At 39.1% G+C, this 16,745-nt stretch overlaps 3 protein-coding genes across 4 annotated transcripts; 1 reads left to right on the top strand and 2 right to left on the bottom strand.

Moving 5' to 3' along the window:
- Window positions 1–5: 5 nt before the first annotated feature.
- On the top strand, window positions 6–5,121 carry vdac2 (voltage-dependent anion channel 2). Of its 2 annotated transcripts, XM_040001125.1 has the most exons (9): window positions 6–123; window positions 1,130–1,201; window positions 1,298–1,347; window positions 1,488–1,640; window positions 1,771–1,823; window positions 2,429–2,656; window positions 2,863–3,013; window positions 3,127–3,184; window positions 4,099–4,190. In XM_040001125.1, exons 2-9 carry the CDS (start codon window positions 1,135–1,137, stop codon window positions 4,188–4,190), a joined length of 852 nt encoding a protein of 283 aa, XP_039857059.1. In that variant the 5' UTR covers window positions 6–123; window positions 1,130–1,134. The 2 variants fall into 2 exon arrangements, with proteins under 2 accessions (XP_039857059.1, XP_039857060.1); XM_040001126.1 differs by lacking the exon at window positions 6–123 and having other exon boundaries at window positions 1,135–1,201; window positions 4,099–5,121.
- Window positions 5,122–6,581: 1,460 nt separating this feature from the next.
- Window positions 6,582–11,559, bottom strand: LOC120714751 (alpha-internexin). Its single transcript, XM_040001114.1, has 3 exons — window positions 8,457–11,559; window positions 8,251–8,375; window positions 6,582–7,844 (listed from the first exon to the last, which is right to left on the bottom strand). Exons 1-3 carry the CDS (start codon window positions 9,378–9,380, stop codon window positions 6,623–6,625), a joined length of 2,271 nt encoding a protein of 756 aa, XP_039857048.1. The 5' UTR covers window positions 9,381–11,559; the 3' UTR covers window positions 6,582–6,622.
- A 123-nt stretch (window positions 11,560–11,682) lies between these two features.
- comtd1 (catechol-O-methyltransferase domain containing 1) lies at window positions 11,683–15,126 on the bottom strand. Its single transcript, XM_040001127.1, has 7 exons — window positions 14,998–15,126; window positions 14,793–14,911; window positions 13,304–13,409; window positions 12,612–12,730; window positions 12,252–12,306; window positions 12,027–12,160; window positions 11,683–11,911 (listed from the first exon to the last, which is right to left on the bottom strand). Exons 1-7 carry the CDS (start codon window positions 15,050–15,052, stop codon window positions 11,759–11,761), a joined length of 741 nt encoding a protein of 246 aa, XP_039857061.1. The 5' UTR covers window positions 15,053–15,126; the 3' UTR covers window positions 11,683–11,758.
- Window positions 15,127–16,745: the final 1,619 nt, after the last annotated feature.

The following is a 16,745-nucleotide window of genomic DNA, read 5'->3' as shown; positions in this document are numbered from 1 at the left end:
TTTGGTTGCAGTAAGTCTCCTTCAGCTCGCCCTCCAACCGGTGACGCCTTCCTCGGTTTTGCGTTGTGAGGAATATTTGTAATAAAAACCACTTTCCTACGCCGCTAGCATCATCTTCCACTGGTAAGAGACTCCTTAATTTAGGCTTACGATGTTATTCTTCTTCACAGCACGGATTTATCAGTTGTGAAGCGCTTGACACACACCGGCACTCTCCAGGCTAGCAAAGTTAGCTGCTAGCTTTAGCTGCGCCTGACACATGTCGCGTGGAATACTGGCCAGTTTTGCTGTTATGCGCTTAATGCTGCGAAAATGTAAGATGTGTGGCTTAAAAGCACTTTAAGGAAAACATTCACAACTTTAACATTAGCTATACTTTGGTTATTCACTACGTAGAATGGTTGGTTATCCATGCTACTAGAGGACTCCTTGAGCGAACGATCATTTTAAGTAACACATCTCCCTAATAGGAACAGGCATGTACCTCGCCACGCCTAGCTGTGACTGTCAGTTAATGCGGAGGAGTAGTTTAATTAGAGCCAGGCCCGAGCGAAGTTCCCAAGTGCCTCAAAATGGCTCCTAACGTCATAACCTTGCCTGTCGCCTGTCACACAGTTAGGTCTACCTGACGCAATTATGTTAACCGGAAAGTGAAACTAACGTAGTGATTGTGAAAGAGATTTGACAATGCTGAATACTGATACCTGCCTCTTATCATCCAGATAGGCTGCTTTCACCATAGAGTTGTAGACTGTATTCTGACGAGTACAGTAGTACAAGTTTGACTTTGCTGCAGTGTACATTGCTCATCAGGTCATCAGCGGGATGGTGAAATGGTTATAACTCCTCAATGCAAGGCTTAGTTTTCATTACAGATGTCAAAACTTTAGAAAGAGTAGATTATTATGCTGAAGATGTCCTCCAGACTCTGACAGTATTTCACACTTCGATGGGATAAAATGTGAAAGCAACGTCTACCTATTATATTCATGTACAGTTTCCATTCACATCATAAACAGACACAAGTACAGCTACCCACTGTGACCACTTGTGAAAAAGCAAGCAGAAAGGAGCTTCTTTTATTAAAAATTAAGATAATTGTACCACAGTATGTTAATTCTGTTCACAGATACAATGGCTGTGCCTCCTTCATATGCTGACCTGGGCAAATCTGCCAAGGACATCTTCAACAAAGGCTATGGTATGATTTGATTTTTTTAAGGTTTGGCCAATGTGTTAAAATTGTAGGAAAGCTTTAAAATAATTTGAAAAAAAAATCAATGTGTCTTTCCTTAAGGATTTGGCCAGGTGAAGCTTGATGTCAAGACAAAGTCAGCCAGCGGAGTGGTAAGATTTCTTTCGTCATTTTATTTGTGAGGCAAAAACTGCAATAAGAGCGCAGCCTTATGGTAATTTGATGCCAAAGCAATTTGTCCTTATGCTTGTTGTTGGCATTTTTTTTTTTTTTTTTAAATTGCCTCTTACAGGAATTCAAAACATCTGGTTCCTCCAACACTGATACCAGCAAAGTCGTGGGAAGTCTGGAAACTAAATACAAGCGGTCAGAATATGGCCTGACCTTCACTGAGAAGTGGAATACCGACAACACCTTGGGAACAGAAATCACTGTTGAAGATCAGGTTAGGAATGTATTCATTTGCTGTTATTTAACCACATGTCACAGAAAAGCATATATATATATATATATATATATATATACTAAAGATCACCACCCAGCATTCATTACTGATTTATTATTGTTTCTTACAGATTGCCAAAGGACTGAAGTTGACTTTTGACACAACCTTCTCACCAAACACCGGGTAAGTTGAATAAAATGAAAATTTCTGTGAATTCTTATTGAAATCTTAATGAATGACTCTTGTTATGACCATCGTTTCTTTAGACTAGTAATTATAGGAGCCAGATCTTTGCTCCATGTCCTTCTGAGAGTTGTTGTTGCTGGCCATGTGACCTTAATCAGAGTATAGAGGTAGTCTTTTTAAAAAGCCATTACAGAGACTGGCTCTCAGTCATTCCCATTTAGTTATTTTTACTTTACTTTTTACTTATGTGCTTTAGCAGTTAGTTGAACTTCATTAGAAGAAATATGTTGGACTTTACTATGCTGCTCATATGGTGAGGCAACAACAAGTAAGCTTTCTTTCTGGAGTATATAAATCACACGAGGAAAGGGCACATGGCCCAGAGGAAGCGTGTCATCTTTCATAGTGAGGGTGGAGTTACGTGGCTACATGGAGACAGCATGTTTACAGCTACGGTGTCATGCTAAAACTGAAAACTAAACACCACTGCTGAGACCAATGGGTTTTTATTATTATACTATGAGAAATGTAACCTCTCAGCTGGACTTGATTTAAAAGTTTTTATTTGAGTTTTACAAAACTGACTTTTTTCTCATCAACAGCAAGAAGAGCGGCAAAGTTAAGGCTGCCTACAAGCGTGAGTACGTCAACTTGGGCTGTGATGTTGACTTTGACTTTGCTGGCCCCACCATCCACGGAGCTGCTGTCATTGGATACGAAGGATGGCTCGCTGGTTACCAGATGAGCTTTGACACCGCCAAATCAAAAATGGCGCGCAACAACTTTGCCATTGGCTACAAGACGGGAGACTTCCAACTGCATACCAATGTGTAAGGAGAGATCATGTTTTACTCATTTGGATTTTAATTTTAAAATGTTTTCCCCAAATTTCTAATAAATAATTTCAAAATAGTTCCAAAACCGCTGCCTAACTCTGAGAAATTGGAAGCATATGAGTTATAGTCAATTGACACTTTCTTAAGAAATCCCATATTTGGATTCTTGTTGCCTAAAATCTGTGTTATGATCTTTGAAGCAATGACGGTGCTGAGTTTGGTGGCTCCATCTACCAGAAGGTGAGCGACAATCTGGAGACTGCAGTCAACCTGGCATGGACTGCTGGCAGCAACAGCACACGCTTTGGTATTGCAGCCAAATACCAGCTGGACAACGATGCCTCCATCAGTGTAAGTAGTTGAGCACAGGGTTTCAGAATAACGTGGAAAAGGAAAAGTGATTGTCTTACACTGACTCTTAAATACTTTTTTATTTTATTTTTTTCCCCTCCCCCACCCTTTAGGCTAAAGTGAACAACAATAGTCTTGTTGGTGTTGGGTACACCCAAACCCTTAGACCAGGTGAGTTGCTTTTCTACAGGTTCATCAACTGCTGAAAAGTTAATTAACATCTATTCTTACGACACGTATTACTCTTGTATCCTTTAATCTAACGCTGTTCCACACAGAAGTTTAGACTTGTTGATCTATATATAAATAAATGAATTGACCTAGGGCTGTTCGATATAACGATATATATCTGATGACGATATAAAAACGTCTGTCGTTTCATTTTACGCTATTGTTTGTTTCATGGTGTCGCAAAATAAACAGTTTACGGCAATATTTTTTCATTGTTTTGATCGTCACTGTAGTGGCTATATTAATTTCTTAAAGTTCTCTCTTTCTCTTATATTTAATATAACCACACTACAGACGGACAAGCGCCTGTTTTTATGCGTCGTCGTTAGCAACAATGACGGTAACACCATTGCGTGTCCGCTTGTTTATGTTCCACATAAACCTTCCACAATAAAGCTCAAGATCCTGTTAAAAGAGAAGTAAAAAAAGAGCCGCCAGGTGCTAAAAAATAAACCTTAGACTCAAACGTTAGAACAGGCTTTTCCCCGCAGCACGCCGTGTAATAAATACTCACAAAGAAAACGGCGGCTGTTACAACTTATGTCTAAAAATGTATTGTTTCATGCATCTGTACAACACTCGACCTCCAGCTACATGACGTGCAGCTGGAAACACTTCCCGCAAGTCGAGCTGCCCGAGATTCACAGAATTTACAGAAAATGTTACATTTTTGTGATTTATATCGTTATCAGGACGATAGAATTCTTATATCGGGATATGAGATTTTGGTCATATCGCACAGCCCTAAACTGACCTATAACAGAGACATTTATAGAAACACTTAACCGCCTACGTTTTTCTCACAAGTATCAGAATGTGATTTAACGGTTAATGTGAGTTCATCTTGTGTGCAGGTGTGAAACTCACCCTTTCTGGTCTGGTCGACGGAAAGAACATCAATGCAGGAGGCCACAAGCTGGGTCTTGGCTTGGAACTGGAAGCCTAAGCTTTCCTCATACTGGAAGGACTAGGGAATATCAGAAGAACCTGGCCTTAAATGTCATGTCCAACTCAAGCCAGCAAGGGGATATCTTGGAGAGAATGGTTCAAAGGCTACTGCAACAAACTCTTGAGTACCACTTCAAGTTGGTGCTTCTGTCAGTGGTACATTTTATCTTTTGTTGCTTTTTACTTTGTAGTTGCATCTGTTCAAGAGACAGTTCTTGGCATAATATTTATAAATAATGTCATTGTTCCTGTCCAGCACTGCCATAATAATCCGATAAATACAATCACTTTGTCATCAATTCTGTGTGGCTTTATTGTGATAATCCAAGACACTCCTCTTTATTTTTTTTTAATGTGTAAACATCAATACATTGATCTGTGGGGAGCATTGTCATACTTGCTCTGAATTCACACTCATGACCATCTGATATTCCTTTGTCATCCAGTTATTTGCAACCTTGTTAAGTACACTAGTACACTACTTTTTTTTTTTTTTTTCTTTTTTTTTCTGCTAATATTTAAATGTGGTCGAAACCTACCTGTCGATGCACACAAGGACAAAATAAATCCCTGTGATGTTTTGTTTTGCTTTGTCCATTGCAGTTTTTCATGTCCTGTTAAAGCTGCACATGTTACCTTCCCTAAAACTTGATAGTTTGGGGGTTGCTTAAAGTTGGAACTGCAAGTTTGAAAGACACCTGTGTACAAGGCCAAACAAACGGGAACAAGCTTTTGTTTCTGTACTAACAGATCTGGGAGACGCATCATTGATGTTCTTAGTAATGCCAAACTGTCAATCTCTAGAACAAAAGTTCTCACTTGAAGTTGCACGTGTACACCCTCAAAAGTGCTTCCCTACTCAGCAAAGAGCCCACTGGAAGGTCCTTCTGTGTGTGTATTAATTTTCAATAAAGTCTTTGAACTCCAAATGTACTCTAGTATTCGATAGTAGATTACCACTAACCATACCATATTTATTAACTGGTTAATATTAAACTTTGAAAGAGGATCAGGGTCTCTTAACTCAGTCAAATTTGCTTGCTTATCTGACGTGTGAATACCTCTTAAATGAGGCAAAATATTTTAAGAAACTTAAACTGTTAAGCCTCTGTCGAATTAAAGTTGTTCTGACAGAGCAGGAAAAAATAGTTCAAATATACTGCAAGAAAGGTAATTTAGAAATTCTGTAATCAGACTGTCAGTGTTTTTGCAGCACAGACAGCAGTCTCAACTTCCTTGAGTCTTCTGTGTGCTTTGAACACCAAAATTAAAGCTCTTTATGCCATTCACCCTTCAGCCATCTAAGGTTGTCAGATTTAATGAGGACCATCAACTGCTTCAAGTCTTGCGAAGGTGATTGAAGTTGGAGCTAGCATGCCACTTGAGGTTTTTTTTTTGTGTGTATGTGTGTTGCTTAGTTATTCAGGGTCTTTTAAGTGATATTTTGGGAAGGATGATAGATGATTTTACTGTCAAACCCACATTCATCTGATATATTTAGTAGACGGAAACAGGGGGAAAGATCTGGAAATATCAAGTCCAGTAGAGAATGATATGGTATAAAATATCAAAAACAGATGTTGAGCACAGAGTGGACACCGTTGAACAATCAATAAACTAACGAACAAGCAACAGCACGGCATGAGAGAATCAATCCTCATGGAAGCCTACAACTCCTTTCCTTTCCAAAAAAGTTGGGATTTTGTGTAAAATGCAAAAAATAAATGCAACTTATTTTTAATAATTTAAAAAGATAGGTTTTAAAATGAAAATACAGCTGATTTCATGTGATATGTCTCCTAATTGTACTAGCAGGTTTAATTCTTTAGGTATAGGCTTAAAAGGAATGTCACATTTATGCATTCAAAATCAAAGTAAGTGAAGTAGCTTTATTAGAAGCGTTTAATATGTTTAGAGCATCACAGTAGCAATCAGTGTAAACAGTATGTATGTTACGAGATAGCTGTTTCATAAATATAACAGCTCCATTCACAGTAAGAATCAGAGGATCTTTTAATCTCACATTTATTTGTCAGCACATACCAAAGCAGATAATGATGGACAAAAAAAAATTAAAGGCAGCTTTCATTTTACATTCATACATGTTTTGTTGTGATTCAAAGGGATTTTTTGATACATCACAAGCTGATTTAAGGTTCAGAGGCAAGACTCCAGCAAACATTAGAGAAATTGTGTTCTCTGTGTTGGAAAAGAAGTTGCAGCCTTGAGATTTGTTCTCTTTGCTTGACTCTGCTTCATGCTTGAATTAGATAAGCCATTCTCTTTTTGTTTGCCTGATATTTGCCTGTTTAAACTGCTGTCTCATTAAATGGAAGCATTCTTCGCATCTTCCATAACCCTGTTTTGGTTTTATTGCCCTTGTGTTTCTCTGACTTTACACTGTCCACCTTCCAAGTATTACCTTAAGGATCATTTACGATCGGAGTCATCAGACCCCTTTGGTTGCTGTGCTTGGTTTCTGTCTGCTGCCCCCTGATGAAACTCATTGATTTCTGCAGTTAAGGTTGTTTTTTCCTTTGGCACTGCAGATTGAACCGTTTGAATTCTATCCCCAGCATTTGCTTGTAGACTTTCCACTTTAGGAAGACTTTTTACATTAGATGTAAGAGATGATTCTTTCTCTTGGTCTTTATTGCTATCATTACTTGTATCTTGAATGCTTTTTGCTACTTTGTGCTCAGCTGCAGCGTCAGATTTGCTGCTTTCCTTTGGCTCTGTATCAGCATGTTCCTTTCTCTCATTCACAAGTGCTGTATGTGAATTTGATTGAGCAGTCAAACCTGTGGCCTTCTCATCTGTTTCAGAATTAGGATTAACCTTATCCTGAACCTGAATAGCGTTGCCTAGCTCTTGAGTTTTTTCTGATTGTTCAGACTCATGAACAGAGATTTCGCCAACAGACTTATTTGCAAGAGCTGAGGTCAAATGTATTTCCTCACCATGTCCTTGATCACATGCCTCAGATTTGTTCTCAGTATTAACTTGGAGTTTATCATAAAGTTTAACAGAAAGCTCTGTCTGAGCCTTTTCCACTGTAACTGTTGTCATCTCCACCTTTTCTGTGCTTTCAGCTTTTTCTTGATGCTCAAGCTCTTCAACAACAAAGTTTTCACCCAATAAATCTTCCTTTTGTGCAACTTTATCTATGCTGTTCTCTTCTTCATTCTCAGCCACTTCAGTCTCCTGTGACCCTTCTTTATTTTTATAACCCTTTTCACCACCTTCATCCTGATCAGGACTCTCTTTACCCCCACCATCACTTCCGTTCTCTTCATTTACCACTGATACTTGATTCTGCTGACTGTCAGATATCTGGTCACCTTCTCTCTCTCGAGTATCTTTACTATCATTCTCTTTCTTACCGCTCCCTCTCTCACTTTTGGAACATCCCTGCTCATTATTTCCCTCTTCTGAGCCTGTATCCTCAAATTCTGACATCTCAATTTCCCTGGTGGTCTCTGTTATGATTTCCTCTACAAACTTGTAGTGGGGCTCTACTCGCCTGCGTGGGCCTCCTGGTCGGTTATGGCAAGGGAGCGTGTAAATAGGGGACTGATGGTAGATATAGGGCAAAGAGATGTGTGTGTCTGACTCTGTGGACAGCCGAGCCTCCTCGCCACAGAGAAGTTTCCTGCAGGACAAGAAAGACAAATCTTATGTTAAGTGTTGGTTGTCTTTTAAATGTCATCAAACACCTGACATTTCACCTAAAGTTTACCTAAGGCTGACCTCATACATGATATAGTCACTGTAATGTAATGTTCTCCATCTAGACCCTTAAAAGAACTGTTCTCATTACATTACCAACTGACTGTTGCAGTAACATCATTTCCACAGCACTGCACAGTCATTGATTTCCCGGGACAATGAAGTTAGCTTCAGTCTAGATAAATGCAGGGCTCTTAGTGCATGATCAAAGCACTATGAGCTGCTTTAATCTAAGAGTCTGAAAAGTGGGATCTATGTGGAAGTCTATGGAATACATAAATAATCTCTTTCCCATAGAAGACAAAAGTTAGCCACCGTGATAATAATACCTGTAAGACAGTATCTCCACATCCAAAGCCATCTTCACATTCAACAGATCCTGATACTCCCGCAGATAACCGGACATGTCGAATTTGCAACTAATGAGCTCATTTTCAAGTTCTTTGATTGTGTTCTAGGGCAGAAAAGATAACATTTGTTAAGTGAGCATATAAACAATGCGCACGGCTTAATTATAACATGAAAACCACTTTACCTGATAGTGAATAATTTCCTCCATGTGGCGATCCTCGACGTCATGAAGTTGCTTCTCCAACGCTTCTCTGGTACCTTTAGCGCAATCCAACTCGATGTTTTTGGCCTGCAAGCTCTTCCTGTACTGCTGAATCTCTTGCTGGCTCGCTTTTAAAGCCTTTCTCTTGGTGTCAACTGCCTCCGTTAATCTTGCAATCTGAGATCGGAAAGTTTCTCCTATATGCTGAATGTCGGACGCGCTGTGACCTTCCAGCTGTGCCCTGATGTCTCGGAGTGCCGCAGTGACGCCAGGGTGTCCAAATTCGTGGTCTTTCACAGTTACTTGCGCTCCCTGGATTTGGTCCAATATCTCTGCCACCTGGGCCTCATGGTTGTTCTTCAGGAAGTGGATTTCATCTACGAGGGACTGCGCTTTCTTGTCCAGGTGTAGTTTAGCCTGATACGCGTCGCTGACGTCCTTCTTCAGGACCATGATTTTACTCTCAGTATCGGATCTGCTACGAACCTCTTGTTCACATTGCCGTCTCAAGGTGGAAAGCTCTTCCTCTAAATTCTGATGCTCAATATCAATCTGATGTTTCTGATGTGCAATTTCCTGAACCAGCTGTCTCATCTTCCTGACTTCTTCTCCATACTCCTCCTCTAAACAAGATGCGGGCTTTGCTTTGCCTCGTATCTCTTCGATTTCTCTCTCCAGCTCGTGGTTCTTGTGTTCCAGCTGGTGCACCTTCTCTATGAATCCCGCCAGCCGATCATTCAAGCCCTGCATCACTTCTTTGTCATTAAACTTTGCATGTACATTTACCGGGTTGGTCCAGTTCGTCCCCCTGATGGCGACACCGCTATCCGGTCGCAAATGTCTAGCTTTTTGTTGTGAATCGAGCTCTTTTGCGATTCTGTGTGCGTTGCAGAGTCTGTTATCCATGCTGTGAATCGTGTCGGCGCTGTAAAGGTGCAGTAAAGAGAGGCTCCACGAGGGTTTTTATAACCGTCGCCATATGCTAGGTATGCAGAATGGAGCTGTCCACGGTGCTGAGAGGGTGTAGCATCAGCTAATAGCTGATCAGCGCTTACACCACATTTTAAGCATGTGACGCCGGTAACATGACCATTCAACATCATCAACATCATCATCATCATCAACAACAACAACAACAACATTATAACAATCTGTACAGCGTCGTTGTATGTACTTATTCTCCTATTTTCATAAAGTAATTGGACAGATTCAGATTGGCGTAATTAATTAGTATGAATTTTAGGAATATTTTTAATATTTCCAGCAATTAACTACATAACTACATGTACCTTTCTCCCTACCCTCCACCCTCAAATTCTGTTTTATCTTTTGAGATGCTTTACAAGCAGCTGCCTTCTGCTGCCTTCAGCTGCTGATTGTTTGTCTTCAAAGAGTGAGAGACATGTTCGTTTGCACTGAGGTCAGGCAACTAATTCAGCCATTCGACAACATTTCATTTCTTTGCCAGGTAACACCCTTGGATTGCTTTCTCAGTATGTTTTGGGTCATTAGCCATTTGTACTGTGAAGCACTATCCCATTTGGTTTTCATCATTTGACTGAATCTCAGGAGAAAGTGAAGTCTTGCATGCTTCAGAATTCATCCTGTGACGTCTGTCAGCAGTTACATCATGAATAAAGGCCAGTGATGCAGGTCAAGGTTCTCAGATCTCAGTGCTCATAATGATTAGGATAAGTAACGACCTAATTAAAATATAATGTCAAGCTAAAAAATATATATAAATGTAATTAAAGAATAATACTAACATAAATAAAACACTTTTAAATGAATAAATGACCTATTAATTCCATTAAAAGTTTATTAAGTCCATTAAAAATACAGAATGCAAATTGTGTGTATTCAGAGGCGTGGCGGTTGGGTACAGTTCAGCAGTCTCACAGCATCTGGGAACAAAAACTGTTCATCACCCTGGTGGACCTCGACTTGATGCTGCGCAGCCTCCGGCCTGAGGGGATTGGGAAACAGTGCCAGGTGGGTGGATTCTCTCATGATGCAGGTTGCTCTGTCCTTGTACCTGCTGGGTAAATGTGTGAGAGGGGAAGTAAGCTACATCTGATGGTCCTCTGTGCATCTTTAACCACCCGCTGCAGTGCCTGCTTCTCTGCCACAGTGCAGCTGCAGTTCCACACAGAGATGCAGGCAGTCAGTGTGTTCTCCACAACACACCTGTAGCGGGAACTGAGGGTGTTGGAGTTCAGCCCCACTGCCTAGGGCTTCCTCAAGAAATACAGCAATCGATGATGTTGTGTTCACGCCAGGTAAGGGTGTTGTTGAGGTGTATTCCCAGGTATTTGAAGCTGGAAACTCCATAACCGCCCCACTGATGTAGAGATAGTTTAATATCTGTCGAATTTAGCAATCATCCCTTAGTTTAGTTGATGTTTAAAATTAGGTTGTTCTCCTTACACCACAGCCCAAGTATGTCTACCTTCTGCCTGTGGTGATGACGAGCACCAACACTGCTGTGTCACCTGTGAACTTCACAATGAGGTTATTGCCATAGTAAGCTCTGCGGTCATGTTCAGTTGTTGGTAGTGATACCCGACTAAGCCCCAGATGATGAGGTTTTATTTATGAGCCATTTTTTTCCTTCTCCCTCTTCTGCATTGCTTCAGTAAATGTTGATCTCAGTTTCATATGTCAACAGAATCTGGTTACCTCTGACCTTTTGCTCACCAGTCTATGCATTCTTTAGAAGAACACACCAAAGTGTTGTTCTGGAAACTTAAATGTTCTGATTGCTGACTGAACTCTGATTGAGCTCTGTTCCCTTTTTTCTGCTTCACTTTCACCAGCTGCATATCAGACTGCAATGAGACATCATTCCATGAAAATGGAATCAATTGCAGACCTATTCTCACCTAGTTTCCTATCCCTGCACTTCAATCACATGATGATTGCTGCTTTTGAAATCCAATGTGGTGCTATACAAAGGCAAAATTGCAATACCTGATACCAGTGCACTCTACTCTGTATAGTCAAATTAAAAAAAAAAACAAAAACGTATGCAACTAAAAGCACAAAACAATTATCAATGACGTAGTTTTCGTCTTTCCACTGGAAATTAATGTTGAAATGTCAGCACCATAACATGGGCATTTTATCTTATAAAACACATGGAGACAGTAAAGACTGAAAAAATATAACACTCAATTTGATGTTAAATACACCAACAAAAGACTCAATATAAAGAATTTATGTGCTTTTATTTGATATCAGAACTGATGCACTGAAAAAATATGTCTGACCTATAACTAGAGATGTTAGCGTTTAATAGCAATAGTCAGGCCATCCCCCACAGTGAGCATGCTCAGTTCAATCCTCTGGTCCTTGTGTAGCTTCTTATTGAGCGCATCTAGACCTTGTGAGGTCAAGTCACTGGGAGCAGGATTCACAACCTTTCCATTCCACAGCACCTTCAAATACAACAACAACAGAGCTGTAAAAACATGCTGCACACCTCCCCATTGTCAACACTGCAGCATGACTTCCCTAACAGAGTTTAATTGTGCTTCTGTGAAGTGGACTTACATTGTCAATTGCAATAATGCCCCCTTTTCGTATCAGCTCTAGAGACTTTTCATAGTATCTGTCATAGTTAAATTTATCAGCATCGATGAACACAAAGTCAAATGTCCCAGCTTCTCCAGCTGCTATCAGTTCATCTGGTGAAACAGAGATATAAATATATGTATTTATGGTTTAATTGCTTGTTTTTAAAGAAAGAAACAGACACAGATTTATGAAAGTGTTTACCCAGTGTCTTCATAGCGATTTGATGCCGAACATCTATCTTGTTTTCGACTCCCGCCTATGGAAAACGTTAAATAGCAGTAATTGAGAAAATCTGCAGGGATTTTTAAAGTGAGTGTTTGCAAAAGCTAAAAAAGGAATTGATTTTCCTGCTCAGCCGTGCCTTCTAATGTGACACACTTTCCTGAACAGACACCTTTTTACTGTCCAGACCACGGTGTTTTGTGAAGATGTACTGACAGTCTGAATGTACAGCATGCTGTCTTCTGCACAATTTAGCTCTGACAGAAGCAACAATCAGTCTTACTTAACTTGCAAAATGCCAAATTGTGGTGTTGTGCAAGTGTCTTGTGCTGTTCTTACCTCTTTAAAAAAGGGTTTGGAAATGTCTATGTAGGTGCTTTCTATTTCACAGGCAATCACACGTCCACTTTCTGGCATGGCCAAAGCCATATTCAGTGCATTGTACCCAGTGTACATCCCTGCATAATAATTTGAAGGAGAATCACTTTAGACTTGGATCTTCAGCATAACATGGATAACAGATAATACACCATGGAGGACCTGAATCTACAAACAGTTCAATATCTGTCAAATGTAACTTTGCTGCCTTTTAAAAAGACTGAATTTGTAACATTTGATTTCCTCTCATTAAAATTCCCAGTCACTGATTTAAATTTACAAAGTCTGAAAACCCCCAAACAAATCACTATATTCAAGATGATCAAACTAAGTTAATCTTTATTTAGTCAAAAGATGTGATTTAGTTGTGCGACTAAGCTGGTTGAAAAAAATCGGACAGCAAAGTTCAAGACAAAAAAATCATTTTCAGACAAAAAAAAATCAAGCAAGCATTAAATTATAATAAGTTGGAAGAATACTTAGAATGTCTTTATTATTATATTAATAATATTAATAATATTATTATTATGGGATCAGCACTTTGATACTAATTAGTGTATTATGCATTGGTATAATTATGAAATAGTTTAATTCCACAGTAGTTTTTGTTGCCTTTTAAAATGGCCTTTCTTTTTCTTTTTGGTCTCACTCACCGATTTCAATAGCTTTAGTGGCATTAATCAGCCTAATGAGATTTGCCATCAGTTGGGCTTGATCACTGGCAACCATCATTGTACTCCACTGGTCTTCAAGGGTTCTCTGAATTGAAAATATAAAGCAATTTAATATCCAGGTGAATAACCAGAAGAAGAAAAAACATAAAGTTTCAATACTTGACATTTATCATCAGTTTTTGGAACTTTACTAGAAGGATGAAAGTCAGTTCTTCCTAAAGATATTGCTTCATTTGCTGTTTAAGAAAAAAATATATATATATAACAGCAGGGTGTGCTTTCGAGCACGGCTGTCCAAAGACACCAGATGTCAATCCAGCCGAACAACTGTGACATAACTGAAAAATATCCGATGGCTATAGCACATGTTTCAGTTCATTCTCAACAAGCCATTCAGTAGATCTTCATACATCAATTTGAGCATTATCATTGTGGAAGAGAGCATACCATAAGGGCTGAAATGTTTCATAACTGGATAAAGGTGGTAACTTCAGACAGCTTCATGTTGGCTTTGTCTCTGAGATAGTATACCCAGGCTCCATCAGCGCACTACCACACATATAATGGTTTAGCTTTTCCTTTCATGCGTTACCCGTCTGTATATAATGTCTGACTAACATAATAGACAACACGGTCATTGTGTTGTTAAACTGCATGAAACTAAGGTAGCATGCAGTTTGGTAAGGTTTTGTTGCACTATGCTGCCCTCTAGTGATCAAAGCTATTACTGCTTCAATCCTGTGTTAATTATCTTCTTTGTCTTCCTCCACTTGTATTGCCCTTGTTTAAATATATGTATCAATAGATCATAAAAAAGTTGACTCAAACAGAAACTACACTAAAGCAGGAAATACATTTTATTCTAAGCAGGTACTTTTAAAAAATATTCTGTGCTAGCTGTTGTTGAATCAGATGGCAGTGAGACCTAAAGTTTGGATGCCCCAACTTCAAAGACACAATCATCTTTAGTTTTTTAGCCTGGAGCATAAAATGACCACCCGCCCTACACCTGACCTAAATAACCTGCTGGTGGCCTCAGCATGTAAATTAATGCTGGCAAAGCACGACTGCGCATGTTAAGTGAAAGGTGTTCAAGAGAATCCTGATCAATCCATTTGCCATATCCATTTATTTATCCTCGAGGGTGACACTGGGTGAGAGGCCGGGCCAAACCAGGACAGGTCGTAAAGAGACAGGCAGCCATAGACATTCACAAACACACATATGGGAAATTTAGAGTCACCACCTGATCTACTATTTATGCTTTTAAACTCTGGAAACAAAATTGCATTAACGGCAATTTAAAAACAACACGGTGAAGGTAACAAGAGAGGTTTTGGTTGGTTTCATCTTACTGAAAAAAGTCACGTATTTCTTGCTAAGATAAGTGGCAAATGTTACAGTAGAAACATCATGAAATTAGTGATGAAGTTATCATCCAGTCTTTATGCTCTTCTGGTTACCTTACCAGTCTGAGTTTGGTGAGGACCGGGTGCTCCCTCAGTGAGTTGTTAGCTACATACTGAAGCACGGGATCAACATTCTCTATACCATGGATTTTCCCAGTAAAGGCAGATTTTCCCACACCTGACCAACAAAATACGAAACAGATGGAGATAACAGAGATATCCAAGAAACTGCAACCACACATCCTTACTTAAGTCATCGCATACCTGTTAGTATGAGAGCGAGTCCAACACAGAAAAGCACTTTAATCTCTGCAGCCATTATCTTACTGCTGTGGGCTCTCGTAAAGAAACACAGGGCAGCTTCTTTGTTTGAATCTACCAGTTCTCACTGCGTCAGGCCTTTTTGTGCCCGCCTGTATTTGTTTTGGTTAACCTTTAAGAGGGTTTCGCTCAACGTATTGATTTGTAATGATATTGCAAAAGATAGCACAAGGTTGATGCATTTAGGAAAACACACGATGGAATGAAACTCAGCAAACAAAGCACAAGATGGACAACTATCTTTTAAATGTATTTTTTAATAACTTGCATTTATTTATTTATTTATTTTATTTAGTTATTTAACAAATCTTCTTAATGATTTTGAGATTTACCCGTGGTTGACAACGAGTCCTCTAAAAAATAGTACAGAAAGACTGTTGTATTTATATTTTCCATCTATTAATCTGCACTTTATTACTGTGTAATAAACAATGCAAACAGCTATTAGAAACTTGAATCTTTAATTCCCCATTATCCCTCTGTGTTAATTTATGTGCTAAAATAATTGAATAAAAACAACTAGCGGCCACCGTAAGAGGAAGAGTAACATCCTATGTTTTGCCACTTTAACCAAACGGCTTCATTCCCAAGCAAGATGCAGATTTGCAAAGCTGTAATATATGTAAGGTATCAAAATCACGACTTTCACGATTTTCATATAGCCATCAAAAATCAGCCATTTCATTTATTTCTGACAGCTATCTCTAAGATTTCATATCCGTTTATTGGGAAGATATGTGATCTGACACTTAATAATCCTTCATTGAGATTCAAGCGCATTTTCTTATTGTTTTCTAGCCTGCAATGCTGCCTCCTAGTGGTAGGTTGGCTAAAGAGGCTTTCTTTTTTGTTTTTCTTTGTAGTGTACTGAATGCATGTACTGGTACTGCCCTGCTTAATCCGACAGGCATTTGGGTATGTTGAGCACCACAACAGACACATTAACAAAAATAATGAGAAAGTTAAGACCAAATGTTAAAGTTATTGTGATGTGGAAAAAAAATGTGGCTCCTCTGAAACTTGATCTATATTCTAACCTTGTTGAAAGGTATGCATGAGCTGAACCTTATCGAACCACAGAAATTCCACTTTTACTGTCCTGTTAAATTTAAGTCCTGATATTTTTATATCTTGGAAGATATCATGGAAGAAGTGCAGTTTAAAGGGTGGCTGAGCAAGTCAGCAATTATGGCTACAGTCTTTCAGCTGAGGTCATCCAGACCATCTGCAATGTTTATTCAAGGGCAGTTGTCCAACAAAACCAAGCCAGTATGTGCAACCCAGGGGCAAGAAGTCAAAAAGTGGTGAAATAAATAAAGAATGAAGTTAGGGCGAAAACCTATTTATGTAACTTTGGACAGCAGAATCAACACTTTTATCGTTTTAAAAATGACTCATAAGTGAAGTACATTCAGGAGTTTAGCAGCTTTACTTTCACAGGCTCACTTGTTCTCATGTTATCAGTGGGTTATTTGTAAATTTGTTAATGTTGGTGTATTTTAGATAGATATTATAATTGATATTAATTGACATTAGCTGTCTTTGTCTCCTCAGCATGTACTGTGTACACATCACTACTAATTTAGTTACACAGCTACATAGAGAGTGATCATTATAGGTTGAAAACACACACACACACACACCAGTAACAGTGACAAAGCCCAGGAGAGGATGCTCTAGTTATAAAAAAA

Source organism: Simochromis diagramma, unplaced genomic scaffold, assembly GCF_900408965.1.
Source record: "Simochromis diagramma unplaced genomic scaffold, fSimDia1.1 OVJJ01000421.1, whole genome shotgun sequence".
Lineage (NCBI taxonomy): Eukaryota > Metazoa > Chordata > Actinopteri > Cichliformes > Cichlidae > Simochromis > Simochromis diagramma.
The sequence above is the reverse complement of the archived record's forward strand: the minus strand, read 5'-3'. Positions and strand labels throughout refer to the sequence as shown.